General features: G+C 38.8%; 1 protein-coding gene across 1 annotated transcript in view; it reads left to right on the top strand.

Annotated features, from left to right (window-relative positions):
* The first annotated feature begins 254 nt into the window (after window positions 1-254).
* LOC144957653 (contactin-like) overlaps window positions 255-12,685 on the top strand; it is a 28,846-nt gene continuing 16,415 nt past the window's right edge. Inside the window, exons 1-4 of the mRNA XM_078888996.1 lie at window positions 255-364; window positions 1,959-2,099; window positions 3,663-5,932; window positions 11,183-11,272. Of these exons, the coding sequence (XP_078745122.1) occupies window positions 313-364; window positions 1,959-2,099; window positions 3,663-5,932; window positions 11,183-11,272 (2,553 nt within the window). The 5' untranslated portion in view covers window positions 255-312. The remainder of the gene's footprint in view (window positions 365-1,958; window positions 2,100-3,662; window positions 5,933-11,182; window positions 11,273-12,685) is intronic.

Genomic DNA, 12,685 nt, shown 5'->3' with positions numbered 1-12,685 from the left:
CTTCAAAGTTTGTGATGTACAAAATAAATCTGAATAAGAAAAAATGTATATTGTGTCGTTGTGACGATTTAGCAGTAGGTGGTAAGGGGAGGGTTAAATCTGCCGATATTTCTCTGCGCGTTGGCAAAAATTGAACATGGCATGGAGGAAGCCATTTTGACACGTACGCCCAACCCTATTATTTTAAAAAGAATTGATGATTCAAATCAAACTATCATCTTTATCATCCTATATTTCAGGAGCAATAAATGGATGACCAGTGGCCAAGGCCAGGAGAGAGTCTCGATATGGTCAGGGGACTTAACTCAAATAATGCCGTCTCCTGATTTGTGGGTTGGCGGGAATCGTCTCCCTTTCTCGCCAGGTGCAGTGGGTTTTTGTTGGATGCATTTGTTGCTTATAGATAGAATGCGCTTGGCAAAGGAGTTCACAACATTGCCATCCGGAAGTATAACGGACCAACACACAAACTCTGTGTAACCATGAACTTTTATAGTCTGGTTAATACAGTTTAGTGAGAACAACTCACAAACGCGGATGGCAAAAACAATAACAAAGGCCTTAGTGACGTCATCTTCGAACTAGCTATAGATAGTTCGAAGATGACGTCACTCAGGCCATTGTTATTGTTTTTTGCCATCCGCGCTTATGAGTAATGCTCACTGAACTGTATTAACCCGACTATAAACGTTCATGGATACACACAGTTTTGTTTGTTGGTCCGTTATACTTCCGGATGGCAATGTTATGAGCTTCTTAGCCAAGCGCATACTATCTATTGGATTGTCAATCTTGTCATGTTTTGTAGGAAAGACGGAGGGAGATAAAGGTAGATGGGGTTAGAAAAGAGTGTGTGAGTGTGTGTGCGCGTGTGTGTGTATGTGTGTGTTAGAATATATATATATATAATATATATATATATATATAGAGAGAGAGAGTGAGAGAGAGAGAGGAAGGTGTTCGATATAAAGAAAGTGAGAGGTGGATTGAAATGAAAGTAAGAGGAATAGAGAAATATAGAGAGATAGAGAGAGTGTAAATAGAGGAGAGAGGAGGAAAAGAGAGAAAGAGAATGATAGAGGTAGCAGGTGGCAGGAGATCTTCTATATGATACCATTTTTAAGAGAGCGACATTGTCATGATTATGCGCTATAGACGTGCTATTTATTATTATTTTTAATAAAGGAGGAAAGGAGAGGAAAAAAGAGATGGATAGGCAGGGAAAAAGAAGAAGAAGATAAAGAAGAAGAAGAAGAAGAAGAAGAAGAAGAAGAAGAAGAAGAAGAAGAAGAAGAAGAAGAAGAAGAAGAAGAAGAAGAAGAAGAAGAAGAAGAAGAAGAAGAGGAGAAAGAGAAAAGAAAAAGAGAAAAAAGAAGAGAAGAGAGAGAGAGGAGAGAGAGAGAGAGAGAGAGAGAGAGAGAGAGAGAGAGAGAGAGAGAGAGCAGGTGTAAAATGGATGCTGCTGGTGCATGTCTTATTGGGTCTCCCTTGGAATCCCCACCCCCCTACCCCATCAACTTTGGAGAGAAAAATGAAAATTTGGTCTACTCATATAATTTATTCAAACCATAAACCGTCAATCTTTTACAAACGTTAAGATAATATTAAGTTTATCCTTACTCCATTCATCTTTAGAAATGAGAACTTACTTATTCTGTATTGAATGCAGTGGCGTGGCAAGCTTACAGTATAAGGTGGTTCCAGAATCGGAAGAAAATGACTTGAAACATGCTATATTTGTAAATACAAAAGAAAGAAAAAAATTAAATTAAAGACTTACTTAAATAACTAAGAGGCGGAATGTAACATTTCTGAATTTTATTATTATTATTTTTTAAATACTGTAATCCATTCACTTTAAAAAGATGGAACGGTGCCAGGCACCAAATCAACCAATATACCCACGCCCCTGATTGAATGATTGCCTTTCCTTTATATTTTAATACTTGTGTTTCCAGGGGACATATTGGTTTACAAGTACACAGTTCTCTCCGGTACATTTCAATGGGCGATAGGGAATGCACTGACTACTTATCCATACATCTGCGAGGTACCTTTGAGTGAGGCGTACAGAATTGTGGACCGGGAGAGAGATCACAGTAAGTTGAACCACCAGATAATGAAGATCAGAATCAAATTATTTGTGGAAATAGATTAATTAATTCGAAAAAAAATAATTTAACAGTAATGTATACATGGTCTTGTTAAGCATTCGTCTTGTTCAAAACTCTTAACAGTGTTATTTGTATAAATTATAATACTTGTAATGAGGTAATTTTTAATTTATACTAAGGTAGCAATTGCTCCATAGAAACCGGGATAAGCTCCAATTCCGTGGGCTTAATGATGGCTCTGAAGGTATACTTTAAAAAAAAAAATTTACGAGCATTTTACAAATTATTCTGTAACAAGCACATTTTGCTGTTTAAAGCTTGAGGAGGTAAAAGATAAATGAAGGAGTAGACCCTTTTTAAACGCCAACTGTATTCCCAAATGAGTTCGAACGTATTTTCTGCTAACAAAGTAGGTTGTAAATAAAACACTAAAGACATCCCATATTTGTCTCCAACGTCTTTTTATCTATCTACTATTTCATGCCAAATGAGAAACCTATAATCGTTTTTTTTATTGTGAATTGATTTCAAGCTTCTGGTTACCTTTTCAGAGATATTTTGTGTGCAACATCTTAAAGCAAACTAAACTTGAGTCACGTTTGGTAAAGTTTATAAAAAAAATGAGCTTTATATAGAGCACTATCCACTAATTGCTTTGCAAGGGGTCCTTGGTCAACAGCAACATTTAACATGTAGGACGGGACATGACGCCTCTTAGGCGATATTATAATTTTTCGGACAAAGTCAACGCTGTTAACGACCAGGTACTCATTTTACACCTGAGTATGCTGAGAGAATGTGAGTAAAGATCCTTTTCCAAGGTCTCAACTATGTCGAACCCAGGACCTTTCGATCCGAAAACGAGTGTCATACCACTAGACCATATAGCCGCACAAAGAGTATTGTAAGACCAAAGTTTTGCGATTTATTGTTATTGAGACCATTAATTTAGTATCGGTGGACATTGCTGCAAGCAAATGGACAAGCTGTCATGTGGCAGGAGATGAGGACCAAAGCCATGCTGTCAAACTCTAAAAAAACACGTATTTGAAATTTTGACCAGAAAAATTGATCTTCAACTATATATCGATAAAAAGGACCCTCATCTTGTCAAAAACGTGACTTCGTGAATTCCCAAATTTGAGATATTTTGACAATTAGCAGATATTTGAAGGACGGGATTTTATTGGTAATTTGTTTTCCAGAATAGGGAAGCATAGACAAAATAAGATAGAGGACAATAAACAAATAAGAATTAATGAACCCCCCCCCCCCCAAAAAAAAAAAAAAAAAAAAAAAAACACTTTCAAATTTTAACAGAAATAAAATTCCATCAAGAGTTTTTTTAAAAAATGATCCGTGTTGAAAATACTGACTGTTTGTTGGAAGAAAAAGAGACATACGTAAAAGGTAACAGCTATCACAATACATGCCATGGTGGTATGTTTCTTGTACTAATTTTTGTCATCAAAATTACATACAATTATAACACTGTCTTGTTTTTCCTAAATTCATCTTCTCCGTCTACTACCACCCCGTCCCCTACAGCGTATGGCAGAGATACAGTTGATGTCCAGCTTATACCTAGGGGTCCTCGTTTTGTACGACAGCCACAGACAAAGGTCATCATCCACTACCATGACGGCGGTCAAAAACCGGAAGTTTCTGGATTGGAGCCTAAACAGGAACACGTTTCTATTGAGTGTCGTGTAGACGGTAATCCAGATTCTTCCTATGTTTGGTTCAAGAATTTTGGTCATGTAAACCAAACGAGAGTGGACAGCCTGACAGACAAAAGATACACAGTGACCAATGGAAAGCTGTTGATCGAGAATCCTACTATGGTCAAAGACACTGGAACGTATCGATGTGTGGCTAATAACTCACTTGGAGCAGTTGTGTCGGATCCAGCAGAGATCAATTTTGGATTTCTTGGAGAATTCTCAAACGAGCCAATCGGAGCTGTGAGCGCAAAAATCTACAGGGGTGCCGTATTAAATTGCAACCCTCCAACACATAATCCCGCTCTTAGATACCAGTGGTATAAGACTGGAGGGCCGATTTATTTTCTGAGGTTTGACCTGAACGATCACATGTTTCTCTCTGGGAATGGGAGGTTATATTTTTCTGAAGTTGATCAGGCAGATGCTGGGCTGTATCATTGCACGGTTAGTCTGGTTGCTGGTGTAGGAAAGGTCTTGGCCACAGGTCAAAGTAAATGGAAATCGAGTTTAGGAATTCAACTGAATATAAAAGGAGGGATTGCATTAGAGTATGGTCCGGCTATACACAAAGATTTTCCTGTTGCCTTCCCTACCCCTGCTCTCAGAAGCAGCACAGTGAGGATTGAATGTTTTGCCTTTGGAAAATTACCATTGTTTTATTCTTGGTCAAAGGATGACGGATATTTACCTCAAAAGTCCTACCTTGACAACCATGGTCGTGTATTAGTTTTACCTGACGCTCAATTGGAAGATTCTGGAAACTATACCTGTCAAGTGAAAAGAGGAAGCAATGCAAAAAGTATCAAGACATTGAATTTAGTTATAGAAGCCACTCCATTTTTTATATTTCCTCTTGAAGATCAGCACATCGATGCAGATCGACCATTCACCTGGAGATGTGAGGCCCATGGACTTCCAAAACCGACATACACATGGTATAAAAACGCTATTCCTATATCGCTTTCAGATGCCGAGTACTTAGATATCAAAATTCACAGAAATATTCTCTCGATTTCAAAGACTAAAAGAGAAAAACACGAAGGTATGTATCAATGCGAGGCAAATAATGCTCACGGAACTACTGTTACTAGTGCTCAACTTCGCATCGTTTCCTTTGCACCTTCGTTCTTCAAGCGACCCGTGAACCCACTGCAAGTTGCAACTGTAGGCGGTTCTGCCACTTTCATCTGTCAACCGGAAGCATCTCCAGCACCAACAATTTCGTGGCTAATGAACGGCCGAGTTCTTCCAACAGCCAGTGACATCTACTCACGAATGATCCAACTAGAAAACGGAAATCTTTTGATTCGAGAGGTAAAACCGGGCGATAGTGGCGAATACACATGCGTAGCTACCAACAAACACGGAGACGCATCAAGTTCCGGATCTCTTCATCTTGTATCCAAAACAATAATCACAATAGCTCCTACGGATGACCGCATCCATGTTAACGGTACTTCATTCCTTGCGTGCATGGCTTCTTACGATAAACATGTTTATCAGGATCTAGTCTATGTTTGGGATCTTTATGGGACAATCTTAGATACGAAAAACGATCCACATTATAGAAAGGGTATCCGAGGTGGCGTCACAGGCCTGTTCGTCATCAATGCACAGCTACAACACAGTGGCATGTACACTTGCACTGCACAGACAGTTCATGACAAAACCTCACATTCGGCAATGCTGACGATCCTCGGACCACCAGGGGAATGTTCTCGTGTTTTGGGTTTTTCCATTGGGCGCGATGTCTCATTAACATGGACAATTGGGGCAGATCACGGATCAGGAATTATGTATTTCACCATTGAATTCCACACAAATTTTAATCCAAAATGGCGTGTGCTCGCGGAAAATCTTCCTTATTCACAAGTCATTGACGCGGAAGATGTAAAACGATGTAGGTATCAGGCATCAAATTTAAAACCGGGATCTTCCTACCATTTCCGGGTCATTGCTATTAATAGATATGGTTCAGGGCCACCTTCGATTCCTTCCCCTTACTTCAGAATCCCAGATGCAGCCCCCGTCCTTGCAGTTACTGACGTCAGAGAAGGCTCGGGTCCTGTTGGAACTCTCAACATTGAATGGCAAGTATGTTTGTGCTCTATGTACTCATTTAAACTGTGGAAATGGCTCGTAACCAATCTATTGCCAGACCCTGAAAAGACATGTATTTATAATATTGGCCAGAGAAATCGTCCTTCATATATCGATCGATTTAAATGATCCTCATCTCGGTTAAAACTCCCAAACCTGGGGCCTCGTAAGGTCCCAGGTTTTAAAATGTTTGCCAGATGAGGATAATTAACATCGATCTATAGTTGAAGGTCGATTTTACTGGTCAAATATTTAAACACGTATTATTTACAATGTACAGCATTTAACTGGTTATAGAAATCAATCTTGTTTGAACTTAAAGACATATTTACTCCTTATTTTATCTCGTATTTGGACGGACTCAATTTGACAATTTAAACTTTCTCTCTCCTTACCAGCCATTTTCAGGATTTTCCCCAAAACTTCACCCCAACTAACACAAAATATACTTTTTATCACTCAAACACAATAGCAGTAAAATTATTGCGATACATAATTTCTATAGTAAACCATCCTCTACAACACACTGTTCATTTTCTTTACATTTTATGATGTACAAAAGAAATTTGAATAAGAAAAATGTTGGTTGTATCGTAACTAATGTGGCGATTTTCCTGTAGTTGGTAAGAAGAGGGTTCATGGCTGTGCTGTTTGTTAGTATTTATGTGTTTTTCCGTTTCTTTAACTCTCTCCTTACCAGCTATTTTTAGAATTTTCCCCGAAAATTCACTCCCACCCTGCACAAAATAGACTTTTCTTACTCAAACAAAAAAGTAACAAATGAGCTTTACAATACAGTGTTTAGTGTGTATAGCTGTAATCAAAGCAATTCTTTAAATGTTGTGGTGCAAAAGAGAAATCAGAAAGAGAAAATTGTTGGTTGCATCAAAACGAATGTGACGATTTTCCTATGGGTGGTAAGGAGAGGGTTAAACTTCTTATTATTTTTTAAATGATCACTTTTTCAACATGTGAGAATATATTTTTGACGCCAATGAGATCAACTTAGAGATGTGCAAATGAGTAGTTGAAACGTTTACACAATACGCTCACCAGTGTGTCGTTGTCAATGGGGATCAGACCAAGCATCTCAGGTTGTTTTCGAAAAAGGGTGGTTCGGGCGTTTTTGTGTTGTATCACTAAACGTGCTCAAAGCGCATTACAAAGGGTCCCTGGCCCAACAACAACACTTAACATGTAGAACGAGACATGACGCCTTATAGGAGATATTACAATTTTATTTCGGACAGAGACAATGCCGTTAACAGCCAGGTACTCATTTTACAGCTGAGTACGGTAATAAAATGTGAGTAAAGAGTCGTCTCCAAGGACTCAACTATGCGCCGAGCGAGGCTTGAACCGAGGACCTTCCAAATGAAAGCGAGTGTCATACCGCTAGACCACATAGCCTACCAAAATATAGAATCCGGCATCTGCGAAACTTACCAGACGTCCTGTCGCAAGGTCTCAATGAATGTGACATGGATTCCACTTGTATGAACTATCAAGAAAATAATGAAGGCCCAGAGATCTCGACTCTACCATCAGTTAGGCCCCGTGTCCACCAAAACAGAATCCAACCGACAATGATGGTGACAACAGTGTTGAATATGATTATGATGATGATGACGATGGCAATGATGGCAAATGTGATTGTGATAATAATAATAATAATAATAATAATAATAATAAATAATAATAATAATAATAATAATAATAATAATAATAATAATAATAATAATAATAATAACAATAATCATAATAATAATAATAAATATAATAATAATAATAATAATAATAATAATAATAATATAATAATAATAATAATAATAATAATAATAATTAATAATAATAATAATAATAATAATAATAATAATAATAATAATAATAATATATAATAATATAATAATAATAATAATAATAATAATAATAATAATAATAATAATAATAATAATAATAATAATAATAATAATAATAATATTGACAATGATGATGATGATGATGATGATGATGATGATGATGATGATGATGATGGTGGGGGTCGTTGTTTTTCTGATTATGGGTATTTTCATTGTGATGCCGATAACAATTAATAACAGTTATGACAAAATATCAAAACGATGATGAAAAACAGTTATGACGATAACGAGAATGATGATAATAATGTTTATGGCGTCTATAACTAGTTCTCTTTTTAAACAAAAACCACAGCAATGCCAGTTTCCGCTTTCTGCGACTTGGCGCCACATATTGAAGGACATAATTGTGTCGTTTATGTTTCGTGTCGGTGTTGGTGGACACGCAGCCTAAGGTTTCTTTTCCTGACTGCCAGGGTTGTGTAAAATTTTGCCTGTTTTGTTATCATTCTCATTTTATTGGTATTGTAAAGTATTTGAGCTTTAAAAATTGAGCTTTATATAGGCAATATCCACTAAATGTGCTCAAAGCGCTTTACAAGAGTTCCTTGGTCAACAGCAACATTTAAATTGTAGGACGGGACATAACGCCTGTTAGGCGATATTACAATTTTTCGGACAATGACAATGCTGTTAACGGCCAGGTACTCATTTTACACCTGAGTACGGTGAGAGAATGTGAGTAAAGAGTCTTTCCCAAGGACTCAACTATGCGCCGAGCGCGAGGCTCGAACCCAGGACCTTCCGATCCGAAAGCGAGTGTCATACCACTAGACCACATAGCCGCACAGTTGTATTAGGTTATTTTGTTTTAGTAATGAATGACATGTTTCCTATCATGGGGGATCCTCATAGCAATCGGCCCAGATCGATCACGTGTCATATTGCTGTTTTTTTTTGTTCTTTTCTGACACCCTCCCCCCCCCCTACCCTTTTGAACCTCAGTGTTTGGGTCGCTGGGTCTCTTAGATCTGGCCTAAAGTAAATTGCTATAGACTAGCGTCATATTCAAAGTTAGCAAGCATTTTCTATTATTCGTTTCATGCTAAATAAACCGGGATAAAGTTCGGCTCAATGGAGCTGATGGTTCTGAAGGACTATTTTTTTTAAATAACAAAAATCTATCTTCTCTTTTAATGAAAATTTTCTGTTTTACCTTTAGCTACGCCCCCAACATCAACAAACACATACATCCTCCTACACCAACAAACATATACATCCTCCTACACCAACAAACACATACATCCTGCCACACCAACAAACACATACATCCTCCCACATCAGAAAACACATACATCCTCCTACACCAACAAACATATACATCCTCCCACATCAACAAACACATACATCCACCCAGACCAACAAACACATACATCCTCCCACACCAACAAACACATACATCCTCCCACACCCAAAAGCACAGACATCCACCCACACCAACAAACACAAAAATCCTCCCACACCAACAAAACGCATACATCCTCCTACACCAACAAACACATCCATCCTCCCACACCCAAAAAAACACATAAATCCTAACACACCCAAAAACACATACATCCACCCACACCAACAAACACATACATCCTCCCACACCAACAAACACATACATCCTCCCACACCCAAAAGCACAGACATCCACCCACACCAACAAACACAAAAATCCTCCACACCAACAAAACGCATACATCCTCCTACACCAACAAACACATCCATCCTCCCACACCCAAAAAACACATAAATCCTAACACACCAACAAACACATACATCCTCCCACACCCAGTAAACACATAAATCCTCACACACCAACAAACACATACATCCTCCCACACTAACAAATACATAAATCCTTCCACACCCAAAAAACACATACATCCTACCACACCAACAAACACATACATCCACCCAAACCAACAAACACATACATCCTCCCACACCAACAAACACATACATCATCCCACACCAACAAACACATACATCCTCCGACATCAACAAACATATACATCCTGCCACACCAACAAACACATACATCCTCGCACACCCAAAAACACATACATCCTCCCACACCAACAAACACATACATCCACCCAAACCAACAAACGCATACATCCTCCCACACCAACAAACACATACATCCACCCAAACCAACAAACACATACATCCTCCCACACCAACAAACACATACATCATCCACACCAACAAACACATACATCCTCCGACATCAACAAACATATACATCCTGCCACACCAACAAACACATACATCCTCGCACACCCAAAAACACATACATCCTCCCACACCAACAAACACATACATCCACCCAAACCAACAAACGCATACATCCTCCCACACCAACAAACACATACATCCACCCAAACCAACAAACACATACATCCTCCCACACCAACAAACACATACATCATCCCACACCAACAAACACATACATCCTCCGACATCAACAAACATATACATCCTGCCACACCAACAAACACATACATCCTCGCACACCCAAAAACACATACATCCACCCACACCAACAAACACATACATCCTCCCACACCAACAAACACATACATCCTCGCACACCCAAAAAAACATACATCCACCCACACCAACAAAACGCATACATTCTCCTACACCAACAAACACATCCATCCTCCCACACCCAAAAAACACATAAATCCTAACACACCAACAAACACATACATCCTCCCACACCCAGTAAACACATAAATCCTCAAATACCAACAAACAAATACATCCTCCCACACCAACAAACATATACATCCGGCCACACCAACAAACACATAAATCCTTCCACACCCAAAAAACACATACATCCTCCCACACCAACAAACACATACATCATCCCACATCAACAAAGCATGAATGCTCCCACACCAATAGATAGTTCGAAGCTGACGTCAACCAGGTGTTTGTTATTGTTTTTGTTTTTTTTTTTTGCCATCCGCGTTTATGAGTAATGCTCACTGAACTGTATTAACCGGAATATAAACGTTCATGGATATACACATTTTTGTGTGTTGGTCCGTTATACTTCCGGATGGCAATGTTATGATCTTCTTAGTCAAGCGCATACTATCTATACACATACATCTTCCCACAACAACAAACACATAAATCCTCCCACACCAACAAACACAGACATCCACCCACACAAACAAACACAGACATCCATCCACACAAACATGAATGTTTATACACATTTAAGCGACTGATCATCTGTAACACACATAATAAATATTTTGCACTAATTTCTGTTGAATGCTGGCATTGTTTGCTTTTAAAAATATTCTATTTTTAAAAGGAATTGAATCCCGAGGATTTAACTGGTGAAGATATTGGATACACGGTTTACTACAGGATGAAGGATGTCTCCAGGAATACGTGGACTGGGGTAAGACTTGGATGGTGGTCGGATCTTGAGGCGTAGCCATCGGAAACGTATAGATAGAATGCGCTTGGCCAAGGAGTTCACAACATTGCCATCCGGAAGTATAACGGACCAACACACAAACTCTGTGTAACCATGAACTTTTATAGTGTGGTTAATACAGTTTAGTGAGAACAACTCACAAACGCGGATGGCAAAAACAATAACAAAGGCCCGAGTGACGTCATCTGCATACTATCTATAGATAGTATGCAGATGACGTCACCCGAGTGACGTCATCTGCATACTATCTATAGATAGTATGCAGATGACGTCACTCAGGCCTTTGTTATTGTTTTTGCCATCCGCGTTTGTGAGTTGTTCTCACTAAACTGTATAGATAGTATGCAGATGACGTAACTAAGGCCTTTGTTATTGTTTTTGCCATCCGCGTTTGTGAGTTGTTCTCACTAAACTGTATTAACAAGACTATAAAAGTTCATGGTTACACAGAGTTTGTGTGTTGGTCCGTTATACTTCCGGATGGCAATGTTGTGAACTCCTTAGCCAAGCGCATTCTATCTATTAACCAGACTATAAAAGTTCATGGTTACACAGAGTTTGTGTGTTGGTCCGTTATACTTCCGGATGGCAATGTTGTGAACTCCTTGGCCAAGCGCATTCTATCTATAGATAGTATGCGCTTGGCTCAGAAGCTCATAACATCGCCATCCGAAAGTATAGCGGACCAACACACAAAACTGTGTGTATCCATGAACGTTTATAGTCGGGTTAATACAGTTCAGTGAGTTTTACTCATAAACGTGGATGGCAAAAGACAATAACAAAGGCCTGAGTGACGTCATCTTTGAACTATGTATAGTTAGAACGAAGATGACATCACTCAAGCCTTTGTTATTGTATTTTAACATCCGCGTTTGTGAGTGATTCTCACTAAACTGTATTAACCAGACTATAAACGATCAAGGTTACACATAGTTTTGTATGTTGGTTCGTTATACTTCCGGATGGCAATGTTATGAGTTTCTTAGCCAAGCGCATACTATCTATAGCCTGACACTGACCAAAAAGGGCAATACAAGTCTTTGGCCACAAAAGAAAACAAATCGTGAGTTGTGCTCAATAGATCAACCAATAGGATCATTTGAATCCTTGAGCACTGCTAACGATAACTCAGAAGGCGGTCCTTAAACCTGCAAAATGACGTTAATAAGATAAGTCCTAGTGGGTTCTACCGTAGCCATCGTTATGTTATAGATAAAATGCGCTTGGCCAAGGAGTTCACAACATTGCCATCCGGAAGTATAACGGACCAACACACACTCTGTGTCGCCATGAACTTTTATAGTCTGGTTAATACAGTTTAGTGAGAACAACTCACAAACGCGGATGGCAAAAACAATAACAAAGGCCTGA

Source organism: Berghia stephanieae, chromosome 12 (genome assembly GCF_034508935.2).
Source record: "Berghia stephanieae isolate SIO BIC M18660-M18661 chromosome 12, UCSD_Bste_1.3, whole genome shotgun sequence".
In the NCBI taxonomy this organism is placed as follows: domain Eukaryota; kingdom Metazoa; phylum Mollusca; class Gastropoda; order Nudibranchia; family Aeolidiidae; genus Berghia; species Berghia stephanieae.
The sequence above is the reverse complement of the archived record's forward strand: the minus strand, read 5'-3'. Positions and strand labels throughout refer to the sequence as shown.